At 42.4% G+C, this 16,885-nt stretch overlaps 1 protein-coding gene across 2 annotated transcripts in view; it reads right to left on the bottom strand.

The window, feature by feature from the left end:
* Positions 1-317: 317 nt before the first annotated feature.
* MLYCD (malonyl-CoA decarboxylase) overlaps positions 318-16,885 on the bottom strand; it is a 470,115-nt gene continuing 453,547 nt past the window's right edge. For both annotated transcript variants that reach the window (XM_085637829.1, XM_085637830.1), the window contains one exon: positions 318-1,989. In XM_085637829.1, coding sequence (XP_085493955.1) covers positions 1,456-1,989 — 534 coding nt within the window. In that variant the 3' untranslated portion in view covers positions 318-1,455. The remainder of the gene's footprint in view (positions 1,990-16,885) is intronic.

Raw genomic sequence — 16,885 nt, 5'->3', positions numbered from 1 at the left:
AATTTGTGGTATATCTGTAGAACTGTTTTTCATAGTTAAGGAATGGGTCTCACAACCACTGGTGATTAACCATGCAGAATATGGTACTTTTAAACAGACAAACTATCACACTTTGAACTGTTTTAGAAAGCAGCACTTGGTGAATGATTCCTTGCAAAGATGATAGAAGCCGGGTGGCCTAGAAACAGCAACTTCATCTTCAGGCCATCCCCTAAAAAGCAAGGAATTTCTCCCTGCCTTCAGTTTTCAACAAAATATATTTTAAATCCACACTTAACTGATCTAAAAGCACAAACACGATGTCAACAATGAATACATGGAACATTTAACTTTCCTGGTACAATTTACCAGCAAAGATTATTGTATTTTATTTATGAACAAATGAGTCAATAAACCAATATGAAGACGCATACAAGGATAAACCCAAGATCACAGGGGAATGAGGCTCTTGGCCCTTTGAACCTCTTCATTGTCCCGATGCCGAGTGCAGGGTGTTTCTGGCCGGTAAAGAGGATCCTACAATCTTCTGATGCCTTCTTCAGGAGTACAGGAGCCTCTTAGCAGGACAAGATGGCAATGCCAGATCACACATTTTAGGGAACTTTGGGCTTAGTTTTCAAGGATAGCAAAAAAAGGCAGTGTCAACATGAGCACTCGCTTGCTTAATTACCCCCTAGATCTTATATCTATAAAAAAAACTATTACAGAATCACAAAAACATTGACTTATTGTCAAAGGTATTAAAGTGTCAAATCAAACGGGTTAAAAAAAATATTCCCAACCTCTATGAATTCAGAGGGGCGTTTTATTCCATATCTTGTGGCACACTGGGTAAAATGCAATATAACAACCGAGGAGAAGCCCTCCATTTCACTTGCGAAAACTGAAGAGGTGGTTTTGAAACCCGGCCACTGTTGGCATCGGGTACTGAATAGCTGTCAGTTCTTGATATCAAGGGCAAACCTTTATAATGCAGACATTGTACTGCAGAGTGAAGTACATCAAGGCCGAGCTGGATGTGCGGATAGGTGAAACTCTAGGTTAAGGGTTATTTTTGCTTCATTTCACACAACAAATGAGGGGTGTGGGTTGATGCATCTCTACTGCTGAACTAGAATGGGTCCTTGCTAAAGTACAGGTCTCCCCTTCACTGAAAAACGGGTTCCTCTCTGCTGCAGAGCTAGAGTGAGCCCTGGCCACAGTTCATCAAAAACTTTCTAGGGCTTTGCTTTTTTTCTAACACAGTCCAGTGTGTTCACCGATGTTGGACTTTCAATAGTTAATAGTCTCAGCTTTAATTTTCCTTTAATTTACTTGAATAATCTATTGCAACCCAGAGGCAAAAATACATTTGTTCTCTATTTAAAAGTCCAGATTAAAAGAAACAACAAAAAAAAGGAACCACTCATCATTATTTCTGAAATGCTTGCTCTTTTCATGCAGCTGTTTCTTCACTCAAAGTCTGCTGTTTGTCTGAAATTGAGAGACCAGGTTGAGGACCTGTTCCGAAGCTTCTATGTGTTTGGTGCGCAGGTATCGCTCACTGTTGCTGCTGGTGTCATCGATGAAGTAGCGATAATTTACCATCATCCCGCAGGAAGCCGTCACGCCCCGCGGGCTTGTGTCTGCCATCCAGTTTATTCGCCACAACACAGCTCCATTCTGAAGGTGAAAATTAGCCACTGGATTTAAGGCAAATCCGCGGAGCTTCTCTCCGTATAAATACCAGGCGCACAGTCTCATCAGAGGCGACTCAAGGGCTTTTATTAGTCTTTCTGACCTCATCCATTCATTACTCGCAATTAGACGCTTTAGAGTCTCAGTGATGGGCTGCCCAGTTATGTCTGAGATTTCCTTGAATTCTGAGTCCATGAATAGCTCGCTTCTACCCACATCCTTCTTCAGGGATGCCAGGACACCCAGTAGCCACTTGGTGAACCCCGGGATAGGTGAAAGACTTGAGAATTCTTTGAGATGAGAAAACTCCGCCTAAAAATAAAAAGAATGTTCAATTGATTTAGATCCCTTGATCAGAAACTTTCTTTAATAAGCAGTTTTAGATAGGTCTGAAAAAAAAACATTTAAACAAAAAATGAATGACAAAAAACTTAGCAGCAAAATTCCACGTTTGTGACACAATGACAGAGAAATTGGCGAATTCCATGAACTTAAGACATGTATTCTAACACATTAAGGATCTCTACAGTACATACTGAATACATTAATAGGTGTCGACAGGCCTGGTGTAATGTTAAATTAATTACTAACAGTATTTCTTTATCACAACGGTAAGATTATCGAGAGTATTCATGATAAAGTCATTTGTTACCAAATTTACATCTGCTTTACTGCAAAGGTAATGGGAGGGAAACCAAGCGGCAGGCACAATTAAAGTAAGTGCCCACATCCCATGAACATAGCTCCATTTTTAATACAGATTTCAAAAGAACAGTTTACGATTTCATTAATACAAAGGCTTTACTATCCCAGCGAGCAATCTAAGAAAATGCAGTTAGCTGTAAGTTCCGCTTGCAGTACAGTCAGTGCTACCAGTATAAAAGCACCTACACATACTTGCAAAACTTCACAACTTGATGCTCCCTGATTGAACACAAGTAAATTAAATATGTATAAAAGCATGATTAGGATTGCTTTCAAAATGAAACATACAGAAAAAAGTGCAACTTGAAAGAAAACGTTTTGCAAACTATTGCCAACTTTAAATACCATCTGTTGTATCATTTAGTAAAACATTTTTGATGCATGCCAATATCTATAAAATAAAAAATAAAAATAAATCGTTGGTATAAAATCGGTGTAATACCTAAATGGGAATCATTATGAGCAACATGAAAAAATACTAACAGTTGAGTTCTTAAGAATTCTTTTAGGATGTCATCAAAGGGAGTACCGTTTTTCAGCTTTTCAGGATTTCACAAGCGTTTACAGAAATAAGCCTGGAAACTGCACACCAAGCAAACTTTGTGATTTCCATGTTCACATGACCAAATATCCATCTGTTTATTTGCTCATCTAAAACAAATGTGTGTATGTATATATGTATGTATATATATATATATATATATACACAAACAGCATTTTGTTAATCAAACCAAGCTAGTTGCTTTTGGAGTCCCACTGGAGGGCTTGAAATATGGATATAAAACTACTGTTACAATGCAGAACCCACTGAAGGGATAGCATTTGTTTAAACACACTACAGATTCCGGCCTGCTTTAGGAGTAAAACTCACCTGTGAGGCCCACCGGAGGGCAATGGAATTTTTCAGCATGCAGATAAAGGTGTATTTGAGAGCGTCTGCAAGGCTTCAGCACCGCATATGATTAAGGAGCTGGGGCTCGAAACGCGTTCGGAAATGCAAAATGCTGGTTTTCCTCTAAAGAAGGAATTCAGAGAATTGACTGCTGCTGAGTGTGTCCTCATTTCAGGACAAAGTGGAAAAACACTTACAAATATGAGACCACTTTAATGGTGGCCATGCCCCTTTTTTTAGACACTGCACGCCGTATTCAGGTTACAGTGCGCCGCGTCGAAAGAAAGTGGCACGACCACCATTAGTGTGAAAGCACGGCATGGGATGCTTTTACCAAAAAAAAGCACTTGTTTGTGAAGTTCACAAATAAATGTTTTTTTTTTTGTAAAAGCGCCCCATGCCGAAGTTTCAGTTTAATACCGGCAGAACCCTTTTGTTTAGACGCGGCTCGCTGTAATCTGAATACGGCGAGCAGCGTCTAAAGAAATGGGTGTGTCCATTGTGAAAGTGAAAGCATGGTATGGGGCTCTTTCACTGAACAAAAAATTTCATTTTCATAGCCCAGCTGCTAAACTTAAAGCAGACCGTGCTAAAAATACAATAAATATCGAAGCGTGGCCGCAATAGTTACAGCATACTGTGCTGCCAAAGTAAATAAATAAAGAAGCGTGGCTGCTATAGTTAAAGCGGACCTCCACTACTAATTAAAATATAAAAGCGGGCGAAGTGCTGCATTGTAGGGAAGCACATCCTGGGTGTAATAGGAGAAAATCATTAAAGAAAATACTGCTCACAGACTAGATAAAGCTGACCGTGTAACAACACATGTAAAATGTCCAGTCCTCATGGAAGGTTGCAAATGCAGATAAGGCGGTACCAAGGAGGGCCTACTTTCTGTTGAATCTCATTTTCTGTGAAGACCTTTGACAACATGAAACCTTATCGCTTTCTGGTGGTTAATGATTAGGCAGTGTTATTCATTGCCAGTCTTTAGATTGGGAATAATACATTTACAATTATCTTTTCAAGGGGGTGGACTGACATGCAGGATATTAGTGTTTGTACATGTGACCTCACGTCCCTTCAGACTACTAATCATTTTATGCTCTTTTGTGAATTTTGTAAAGGTCCTAGACAGAGATTTGTGGTTTTGCCATTTTAGATGTTGTAAGTGTTCTCAGTGTAGCCCAACCTTCCTTTTTTAAGAACTTCTGAATTGATAGCTATGTTTCTCAGTGGGTCATTTTAATGTGCTGCTATTAGGCTGTGAGGTAATCGATTGCATTAACATCACTCTTGTTTATGTTTTAACAACTTAGTAGGAATTGTTGAAAATGTTATATTTCTGAATTTCATGGTTTATTTTTAACTGAACAAAGAATACTGATTGAAATATCGAGGTTTGTAGAAGACATTACAGGAGGACATGTATAGAGGTATATCACTTACATGTGCACACAACAGAGGTGAGGTACATTTATTAAGTAAAAAGTAGATGGTTGGTCAAAATTAGAAAAGGACAAGAAGAGAGTGTCTTTAATGTGTGGGTGATAGTCAATGATACCACTCAGAGAGAAGAATGATTGGAAACGAGTCAAAATATTAGAACCCAGGAAAAGTAAAACAATGGGTCGAGAAATGGTGGCCTATGGCCAAGGATGAGAGAATAAAAGGTTCTGGGGGTAAGAGAAAAAGAGAGGATGAAAAATTGGTTTGTATCGAGAGGGCGGATAGGGTTGCTCCTCCAAATTGAGATGAAAGTTAATAAAGGAAGGCACACAGGGATGGCATTCCAAAGGAGGGAGTCAGAAAAGCTTACTGGTGGCAAAGAGTGGAAGTAGAGATGATACTAAGAAAGTGGCTGGAATGTGTACACAGTGATAAAAGTCTGTGTGAGTGAGAAAACTAACCAGCATGCAAGGATTACTCGAGGCAACCTGAGTAAGAGCTGACTTGGACAACATAGATTCATGTCACGGAAACAGGCACAATTCCAACTTTATTTTAGGCTTACAGGATAATTTTTGCAATACCACATCTACTGTAATTAGGTTTTTGGAAGGGATTATCTAGAGAACAATTGCACTGTACGCAAAGTGGTTTCTCTCTCTCACCCCAAGACCAATGCATAGTGGGGAGACTAAATAGGACTTTAAAAGAATGAATAAAGATTGCCATGAATGAAGTCAGTGAGGGAAGGTGGCATCTAGAGGAGAGACAGGGACAGAGAAAGGTCTAGCATCTCATGGGGCAAAAGGCCAGCTACATTTTGAGGTATTAAAGGGGTAGGAAAGCAAACACAATGTTATGCTCAGGGTGGATGAATGGGGCTGGGAGAACACGTGACAAATCAAAGTGGTGGGATTGAGAGTGGTAAGGCTGCAAGACAGAACCCCGGGTAGAATAAATATTGAAATGTGTGTGAAAGATGAAAACATAAGTAAAAGTAGATTGGGTTCACTGAACGTTGCCGGGATCCCTGGCCAATGGCAAGAGTGATATGTCTGAAATGGATCAAGCGAGAGATACATTGTTTTAAGTGGTCAGAACCATTGATGAAAGGCTACGGAACACGGAAAGGGTGGTCTTCCACACAGGGAAAGAGATGAGAATGAAGGGAGGAGAGAGGAAAAATATTTAGAGATAAGATTGAAGTGATGAGAAGAAGCTCGAGTGGGAGACTGAAATAACTGTATTATGAGAAGTGATCTTTTTTGAGTTTGTCTGTATCAAGGAAGATGTGTGCATCTCCCTTGCACCCGCAAGTAGCCACTGGATTTACCTCGATGGATGCAGCAAGTAGTCTTATAAAATATATTTCCATGAATAGGAAAATGTTCTAAAGCAGTGCTTGTGCTATGTGAAAGGGAGATCCTTCCTGGTAAATAAGCCTTATCTGGATCTTCTTGATGGGGCCTTTATCCGCGATTACACAACATTTGTGTGTGACTGATAAATCGCAATTAAGTTTGTTTTGCTGCACTTTGTACATTATACCTAACTGAAATGCTTGCTTGCTATATCCAGACATTAATTTGCATAGTTGATAAGTGGCACTTTCAATCACCAACACAGCATCAGCAATCAATTGCTCTAAATTCCATATTCTGCAATTATACCTTTTAGAATGCAGTGGATATTAATTACTAGTGCTATCTGGGGAACGGAGTTGCATTATGCCATCCGGAAGTTGAATTTATTTATATTGTGTCTCTGTAACTATGCAGAGCTTGTGACATATACAGTACAGTACTCTCCCTCTACTGATATACAAGATTAGGTTACACAACTGAAACGGTGTGGAGGAAGATCTTTGCACCATCAAGGCTTCTCCCTCTGGACCTGCATTCCACTGCATCTCTACAATAATATCAACATAAGCTCTTTTCAAAAGCAACTCTTTCTCCAAGCGGGTCATCTTTAGGACTATAACAGCCACATTGCCCGCTCTTCTTTCCTTCCTGGATGTCCGTGGTGCTCAGTAGCATGCCTGGTTTGTATGAATGTGTTATAAAAACATTGAAATAAAAAATAAAATATTGTTCTAACATATATATTTGCTGTATTGCTCTCACTAAAACGTTTCTCTTAAAGTCAAGTTTGGCAAGAATGACTACCACAAAACGATTCGCAACAGCGCCGGGCCATTTTAAGACCTAGCTGTTATGCCATGAGAAGCTTAGAACCAGAGTTTCTGCTTTATGCACTCTCCTGCCTGTCGCCTCTAATGCAAGGCCACTTTGTTATTGCGGCGCGCTACTTGACCTTGTACACCGTCGCTCATGAGACTCGCGGTTAATCATGGAACCCAGGTCAACAACTAAGACAGGACACAGAAGGTTTAATGGCAGTGGTGGAGTTCAGTGGGAAGGCAGTTTAAGATAGAGTAGCAAGCTTTTATCTGTGATTCTACTTGGGGATTTGGCAGCATGGCGAAGCAGACTGAAGCTGAAAATTCGACCTTAGCACTTGTGTCCCTTCAGTGACACCAACAAAAATAGCTGGTGACACTAGTTGATAATTCATCAAAAAGAAATGCATGAGTGATTGCCACAGGCTAGCAGAGCAATCCATGTTAAACTGAACTCAGCTAGCCTCATAAAAATAGTCTTCGCTAAAGGTACTCACTGATAGCTCTGCCATTGACGGACCACACACACATCCCCAAGTCTGGGCACACTATAAAGACTCCTGGCCACAGCATAGAGGGCTTATTAAAAGTCCAGTGGGCAGCAAAGAAAAGCTGAAATAAGCAATTTATCAATCAGCAGTAAATAATACAAAGGAAAAAGCTTTGGCTAAGTGGCAGCTAGCAACTCAAGTACAAACTGTCTGCTCTGCTCAGATACCCTCTGCTAACAGTGGGCCTGGGTGTGAAATTCCACTCCGCTCATGGAGTTTGTAGTTTTTCCCACTCCACACGTGTAGTGCGCAAACTCTGCGGGTGGAGTTTTTTCCTCGCTTATTGTTGACGAGCAAAGAAAATCTTACTCCAGGCCACCTCCCGGCGAGATTTCTCAATGTGGGTGGTCGGTACCACTCGTGTTAAGAAACCTTCTGTTGCATTGAGGAAGGTGCCACTCGAGTAGAACATCTACTCAAGGGGCAGAAAAAAGCTGCGTCCTCTTGCGTTGCATGTAATGTCGTTTGCTCTGATTTTACAGCACAGGAGAAATGCCCGGTGCTAAAACTCAGCACGAAAGGTGTAACATAATACACTTCACAAATTGCAGAACTGCGCGTAGCACAGTGGAGTTTTATGGTCACTTTGCAGAGTTCCGCATAGCGGAACTCCATCCAGGCCTAGACAAAAGTGATTGTTCTGTGAGCCAGCAGCCAAGAGGCAGGTTAGCATGGCAACATCTAGCACCTTGAATAACTGGCAGATTCAGGATGACTACTTAAGTATAAGAAGACCTTTCTTTGAAAGAGCAGGACCCATTACTCTAAGTGTTCTGGGAATATCACAGACAAAAAATGTATAAAGTGAAGTGCCAAACAACAACAAAGAGCAGAGATGGGAGACACAGTTCAACATTTTTAAAGTAAATACACGTTGTACGCAGTAGGGATACAATAATTTTTTTAACATTTATACAACAACTGATAAAACAAAGCCGCTTTCTAAGATAATTGAAAATGCAAGAGTTAAAAACACTGACGAGAGGACAGCAGATTTGTATGAAAAAAGAATATCCAGGGTTAAGAAACGTTGGATTCTCTTTTTCTTTTAAACACTGCAAAGAATGAACGCACACGTCATAATAAGAGGAAAAGAAAGTCTGCCAGCAAAGGGAGTTGGAACAGCAGATAGTTTTACATGTGCAAGAGGCGATAACTCACAAACCTTTATCGTGACGCGTTCATGATGGAGGTCTTCGCTGACTGAAATGTAAATTGCATGTTTTAATGTACTAAATAAACATTTGAAATCACTCTGCATGGCTGCTGAAACAGCCTCAGGGAATGTTTCATTTCCAAGAAGCATCATGCTAAGCAGGGCTTGATTTAGGTAAATATGTTTCTAGAAAGATTATTCAACTCTTCAGGGCCGGAGGTAGGTTCTTTAAAGTAGGAGTATTTATTTCACTGCCTACATTAAAAGTTGGAATTGCATCTATTTTCTTGCGCACAAAAAAGCAACTTTCATTGCTGATGAGAGAATCTGTTGGGAGATAAAACATTTAAAATACATTTGATTTTTTATGGTTACATCTTTTTTCTTGTGTCGAAGAAAAGAAGATGCTTGGGCATCGCTCCACCAGCGTGTAACATATGTTTAACAGTAACACCCCTCCCACAACCGCCCCCAAACTGGGCTATCGAATAAGTGCACCCCACTGATTTAGGTCTCGAGGCAGCCTCTCCACTCCTTGCAACCTTCAAATTACGGCCCCTGGGCAGTGACAGCTAGGGGTGGGCGGAATTTGCGAAAGTGACTTTCGCAAATTATCGGGAAAATGTTAAAAATCTCCGCAAACACGCGGAAATATCGCGAAGATGCAGAAGTTTTTTTCCCGCCCGTTCGCGGTATTTCCTGCGTGGTCGCGGCTCGCCAACTTACCCATGCGGTTACTCGCGGGCACGGCCATCTTGTTTTCACTCTTCTCGCGGTGCATGATCGCGAGAAGAAAGACGTGATAGCGCGACCAATGACATTACTACGACCACGAACTGTCGCAAGACAGCGCAAATGGCTACCAATAATCCAACATCTCGTGGAGAACGCGACCGGATCGGGAAAACTTGTCGGCGAACGTGGGGATTCAGGTAAGGCGATCACGCGCGCGCGAGAATGTATTATTTTACAGGGCAAGCAAGAAACAAATTATCGCTAAGCTGCGGAATGCGGAAATTTTGACATTTTCGCGCTCTCTGCGGAACGCGAAAATGTCAAATTATCGCCTAGTGACAGCACATGGACCTTCTGGTTTTGTTAATTTAATAACGTTGTTTTATCAGAACTATCCAGCGCTTTTATACTATTAGTGTAGGGGTGTTCTAAACACCAGAAGTATTTTAGTAAAGGCCACATTTTCAGACATTTTGCGTTGGAACCTGCAGCCAAGTCATATCTCAGTTTCTCCATTGCCATGAGTTACCATCACTTATGTAGCCATCGTGGGCGCCACCTGCATCTTTCAGCATTTTGGATGTACTCAGCGTGAGCAATGGCAAAAGCCCCGGTGTCACCATGTTCAGCCATTGAAAACGTAACACTTTGTTATGGCCCAAAAATTCCTTCCAGAGTTTCTGAATTTGGAGGTGTGGGTGGGTAGCGCTTAGATAATCTACCTGTCAGCGGCGCGCCCAGATAGTGAAGGCCGAGGACGATGGTAACTTCAAAGTGTGTGAGGCAATGTGCCCAGCATTTAAAAAAAAAAAAAGAAAAAAAAAACAGTCAAAAACACAGGACTGGTTGAAAGAAGGAGTTTGAGATCAGGAAGTAGAGGAAACCATGAAAGTTTATGACAAATGCAATACAGAAATTCTAGAAATGCCAATGCAGCATAAATCTCATTAAAATGCACAAAAGCCATTTACCATGAAGGCTTTCAGATACAGAATAACAAAATGAACAAAAATCCGGAAAACACAACAAGAATCAAAATTTGCAGCAAATCAACAGTAAATTGAGCAGTGTCCCTAGTAGAGACCAAAAAGACCATGGCTCACTCCCAAATTCAAGGGTTTATATAGCCTCTTTCATCAAAGGTTGTCCTTGAAACTGCAAAGTCAGCATGGGGCGAATACTATAATAAGTCATAATTCAGATTTTGGAAAATGCCGTATAACCCTACCATCTATGCACTAACCTACTACATGAATATTGAATCAACCCTTCTGACCGAATGTTATCCGGAGGTGTTAGACCAAACTAGTAACAAACAGCAGAAAAAAATGTGAATGAATGCAGTACAGTGTGAAAGCAGGAAGAGCCTTGAAAGTATTAAAAACACTTCCTCCAGCGAGTTCTTCAAGAATATTACATCCTACAAAATAAACTGAGTGCATCGTGCTAAATGCAGAGTCAAGCGAGGAATAGAAAAACAGAATAAACATCATGATACATCATCCATTTTAAACAAATATGGCGTTGAGGCCTAACGGAGGCATAGGTAGCTTAAGGCAGAAAAAAACCGCACTTAAAACATATCGCAATGAGTTTGTTTCAACTGCATTAGTTCTATGTCAAGATTCATGTGAAAACTGAGATCCGGAACAACTTCTATTAATGCACAATTTAGTTGAAATATGAAAAAGATTCCTCAGTGGCACCCCATCATACTTGTGTGAAGGAGCCCAGCCCCTTAGAATACCTACAGCATTAGTCTGGGGCCTGTAAAGGCTCTGGGAGAGGTATCACTGGTACATTATATTGTAATTGGATTCTCTGCATGGAATACCCGACTGTACTAGGAATATCATGCCACAATGTAACCCAATCCCTCTCCTGTATGTAGCCTTCCCAGCTTCCCTGATATTTTCTCCTCCCAACAGGTCTCCTTGTGTGCAATATAATTTAGATATTAGACACTATTCCTGTTGTCCCATCATATTGTCTAATAAAGGCTTCAAATGTTGTTAGTTCAGGTGTCCAATAGCGACTGCTGAATTTGTCGTGAAAAAGCCCCAATGAGGGAGAGGCAGGTGTTGCACTAGCTCATTCACTAATCTGCAATTCTGTATCGCATTCTTCAAAAGATTGTCCCTTTCCTTGGAAGAACAGGTATAATAATCTAATTTGTCTTTTATACATTTTTCATACAATCTATGTTATTAGGACTATACTGCGAGAATTCTGAACTGGATATCCTTCAGTGTTGGTTCAATTTCTCATAGTCTAAAAATCATTCCCACGACCAGACAAAATTAATAGATAATATCAGTGTATTAAATGTGGTTAGGCACAGGGTAAATATTCCTTGAATTTGTAGCTCATCTAGAAGTTTTGATAAATTACTCTTAGCCTCTCAATCAATAAGATACCATTGCTGGCTTCTTCGTTCATCACATAAAGGAATAAATGGTGGAACTGATCATCTATTCAAACCAGCTTGATTTGTGTAAAGAAATCAATGGGATGGAAAGCTCCTGAGAGCAATTGCAAGTGGTTAGACTATTTAAAAACATTTCTGCCAACAACGTTTATGTGTCTGATGTAATGTCCTAGGAGGCCAAGGATATAACGAGAGTGGGTCTTGTGTGTACTGTGCCAGTGGAACAAACTGTACCCAACTGAAGGGTCACAAACGGGCCGAAACCGGTCTCGGGCTGCCTGTGTTCCGGTTCAGAGAAGACCGGACTTGACTGTTCCTAGTGGAGCAGAACCAAGGGTGATTTGCATATGGCTGGGTCTAATCTGAGGTGACATGGTGGGAAAAAAGGAAAGTGATGGGTTAGAATACTACAAAGAGTGATTGCCAGTAGTTAAACTATTTGCAAGTATTCCTACCATCACCTATAGTGTATTTGATTTTTGCAAGGGGCAGGGATCACATGTATTGGCCATTCTGTGTCAAATACATCCCTAAGGGATTGCACACCCATTATAACTTATTTTCAGATAGCTACATCAGTCACAACTTGTGTGAACCAGTCTTTGTCAGCTATTATTGTGTCATAGGAAGCTGTTAAATGAGCACAAAATATCACTGAGACGTTCCACTCAATATCCCCTTCAAACTAAATTAGAATTATGGAAATTAAGTTCTGCTCACATAAATGCCCATCTGGAGTTTCTGGATTTGATGTGATTTTCAGTCTCATCCATTTGTGGGCAGCACTTAGGATTCAAGCAGACCATTGTGTCTTCCATTGCCCTCACTAGAATAGCTTAGTGCTTTGATAGTGGCTACATTCTTCATTAGAAAATGATGCATCTGTCCTAATCCTTTTAAATTAGTTTCCCTTGCTGGTAGGCTTGCCTTTTTCAGGTCCATGGGATGACTAGATGCCCTTAAAAGGATCGGACCTCCTTTCCCCGCGATCCTGAAGACTGAGAATAATGCACATCACAGGTGCTCTAATGAACACGTTACTTACCTTTGATAATGAGGTTTCTGGTGGATACTCTATCTAAATGCAGATTCCTCACCTTGCGAGTAATTCTCCATGTATCATATTGGATATGGAAACTTTAAAGCAGTAGTCCTGTGTGCTGGTAGGTGGCGTTGTATGGCACTGCTCGTCACTTCCAGAACGAAATGATGTTGGCGTAGATACAAGTCTAGTATGACCTGTACAAAGATCTCTAAACTGGGATGTTTTTAGATGGAAAAATAATCTACTTCACAGAATCATGAGGTGGGAGGGTCGGTGAGTAATCTGCAGTTAGGTGGAGTATCTACTAGAAAGATTGTTACTGAAGGGAAGTGACTTACTCTTCTCATAGATACTTCTAACCACAGGTTCCTTGCCCTGTGAATATATACCATAGCAGAACCGCCACAGGTGGTGGTCTGTGAATTGGCTCAGACTAAAAAGTTCTGCAGGTCCAAGTGGACAAAATACTTCCCTTGATGGACCGGACTATCAAGGCAGAAGTAGCTTTGAGAACATATGTACCGACGCCCATAAAGCTGGTTGCAAATATCAAGGGCAGACATTACATATGTCAAAGAAATGGTAGCAGCTTTTGCTATGGTGGAATGAGCCAGTAGGCCTTGTGGATACTGCTTCCAAGCCAGTGCATACCAAATATTTATTCAGAGAACAATTCTTTGTGAGATGGTTCTTTTTTTGCACTGTCTTGCCCTTTTTTGTCCTGGAGAACTGCACAAAGAGGTGATCATCCACCTGATAATATTTGGAGCGATCTATTTAAAAGCAGCTCTCTGAATTCCTGGAACAAAACCACCTACTGAATGCCTCTCAATCAGGATTCTGTGCTAACCACAGCACTGAGACCGCGCTGATTGCCACCACAGATGACATCAGAACACTCCTTGACCGTGGAGAAACCATCGCCCTGATCCTCTTCGACCTCTCCGCAGGGTTTTACAGTCTCCCACAGCACCCTCATCAACAGATTCCTCAACATAGGCATACAGCAAGATGCCATCAAGTGGATCGCCTTCTTCCTCACAAGGCGCGCAAAGAGCATCTGACTGCCTCCCTTCACCTCCGCACCCAAAGACATCACATGCGGCGTACCACAAGGATCATCCCTCAGCCCCACCCTGCTCAACATCTACATTACCCTCCTCGCAGACGTCGTCAGATCCCACAGAATCAGCATAATATCCTAAGCAAATGACACTCAACTGATCCTATCGCTCACAGAGCACCCATCCAATGCCAAAACCAACTTCTGCAACACCATGACCAACGTAGCCGAATTGATGAGAGACAACTGCCTCCAGCTCAACTCCAACAAAAATGAAGTACTGATCTTTGGGAAGAACACCTCCACTTGGGACCAAAGCTGGTGGCCTGCAGAACTTAGACCCACATCCATACCGGCCTACCACGCATGCACCCTCTGCATCATCCTGGACAGCCAACTCACCATGAAACGACAAATAAATGCAGTCGCCTCCTCCTGCTGTCACACACTACGCATGCTTTGCAGAATTTTCAGATGGATCCCAACCAATACCAGAAAGCCCGTAACTCAGGACCTCATCGCCAGTCGCCTCAACTACGGCAACACCCTCTATGCCAGCATCTCCACCCAGCTCCTCTGAAGACTCCAGCCATACAGAATGCTGCAGCCAGACCCATCCTGGACCTTTCCAAACAAACACATATCGCCCCCCACCTGAGAGACTTCCACTGCCTCCCAATCCAGAAAAGATGCTAGTTCAAGTTCTTCACACACACCTACAAAGCCCTCCATAACCTAGGACCTGCCTACCTCAACCTTCCACTGAGTTTCTACCAACCTGCTAGACACCTGTACTCCTCTTCACTCACCCTCGCACACACTCCTGCATCCATTGCAGTCGCAGCGGTGACCGCTCCTTCTCCTACATTGCTGCTAAGACCTGGAATGACCTCCCCTCCCGCTCCATGCAACCCCCTGGCTGGCAGACTTTAGAAAGAGACTCAAGGCCTGGCTCTTCGATGGAGACACAGCGCCAAGATACCCCTAGAGGTGAACGTGCTGCACTCTACAAATGCAGTTTGATTGATTGATAAAAGCTTAGTGCTCTCTTTGAGTCCAATATATGGAGTCTCTCTCCCTCTTTAGAGAAATGAGGTGGAGTAAATACTGCTGGACGGATGATAGCTGGCCTGACATGAAAGGAAGTGACCCCTTTTGGTGGAAAAGAAGCTTGGGTCCTTAACATCAACGTATCTGTAAAGAATGTGCATAAGGTGGGTTGACAGGAAAAACCTGCAGCTTGCAAACATGTCTAGACGATGTTATGGTGATGAGAAGGACCATTTTCAAAGTCAGAAGCCTTAATGGACAACTGTGCAGAGGTTCAAGGGGGGTGCATATCAAAAATGTGGGAACTAAATTCAAGTCCCACCATGGCAATACAAAGGATTGTGGCAGAAATAAGTGTTGCAAACCTTTAAAAAAATCTTAGCACAATACATGATTTAAATAAAGAAGGCTGATCTGGGTATCACAAACAAGCTAAAATAGCTGACAAACAGTTTTTTAACAGTGGTCAAAGCAAGGCCTTGCTGGCCCAGGTACAAAACAAGCAGCAAAACTTCAGACAACTTGGCTTGTAATTGATCAATTTGGCAGATGCCGCAACAAACCCCACATTTTGTTCCCAACGGTTGGCAATACTGCAGACAAAAGCTCGCCGGCAAAATGACATCAATTCACTTAGGAGGAAAGTCCTATGCAGTCAAGTGCCAATGCTCATTCTCCACACAAGGAGTTGCAAATTGTACAGACTAGCATGCAATATTCTACCGTGCTGCTGTGACAGTAGACCCTCCCATGAATCAGAGTTCTGGGTACCACACTCTCCTCTCCACAAGGGTGCCATTAGGATTACTTGGGTCTGGTCTCTCCTGATCTTCTTCAGAACTCGAGGAAGGTGAGGCATGCACACAAAGGGATACTGGAGTCCACAGATCCACCCAAGTCAGAATGCTTCTCCGAGGTAGAACCCTGTTTGAAATTCCATCATGTTAAGATGTTGACATTGTGCATTCTCAGCAGTGGTGGAAAGATCAAGTTAGGGTTCTCCTTATTCTTGGATTGTGCCCGGCGCAACTTTTGTGTGTAACTGGCACTCGTGGTATGCTAGGTGTCGGTGGCTGAGTTTTTCTACCATGACATTTAGAGATCCTGCCAGGAAGTTCACCACCAGGGAAATCCCCTGACAGTCCAGCCACTTTCACAAATGTAAAGCCTCCTGGCACAAACCCCAAGGCGACCCCCCCCCCCCCGAAACTGCCAGGTTTGTTGTAGGACCACATCGGTGTTGTCCGTGGGCACCTGTACCAGCCTCCCTTTGATGGTGGGCAGGAATATCTTCAGTGCCAAGCAGCTCATCCACAGGTCTGGCAAATTGATCTGGAAGCAAGTTTTCGTCAGACACCAGAGTCCTCTTATCTCCATCTCTCCTCAAAGGCCTCCCAACCCAGAAGCAATGCATTTGTCCACTAACAAACCTAGGTAGCGTGAGGGGTCTGCCACTGACCCAATCACAGTCCAGCAACCACAAGTGCAGGACTTTTGCAGTCTCCTCTAAAATCTGGATAGAATCTGACAGATTCAACTTGCCCTATGACCACTGGAACCTCCGGACCCACAGCAAAGTCTGCACATGCCATCTGGCATCCTTCACCAGCAGGACACAGGATGCCAACAATCCCAGCAGCCTCACTGAGATCCAGGACAGATGAATAAATATTGTAATCATAGCCTGACTGTCCTAGTCTCTACACTCCAGGAGAAAGGTGCAAAACCATACCACATCAAGAATGGCTCTGATGAAAGGGAGTGACTCTGAAAGAGTCAGTTGTGACTTCGGCAAATTGATAGTGAACCTCGATGATATGTCGAGTTTCGCTGTCGTCTGGAGGTGGACAGCTATCAGGTACAAGTCTGCCTTTCTCAGCCAGTCGTTAAGGTAGGAGAAGACTGGCCCTCCAAACCTCTAAAGGTGTAATGCGACCACCGCCATCACTTTC

The sequence above is a fragment of the Triturus cristatus genome, chromosome 12, assembly GCF_964204655.1.
Source record: "Triturus cristatus chromosome 12, aTriCri1.1, whole genome shotgun sequence".
NCBI classification, from domain to species: Eukaryota; Metazoa; Chordata; class Amphibia; order Caudata; family Salamandridae; genus Triturus; species Triturus cristatus.
The sequence above is the reverse complement of the archived record's forward strand: the minus strand, read 5'-3'. Positions and strand labels throughout refer to the sequence as shown.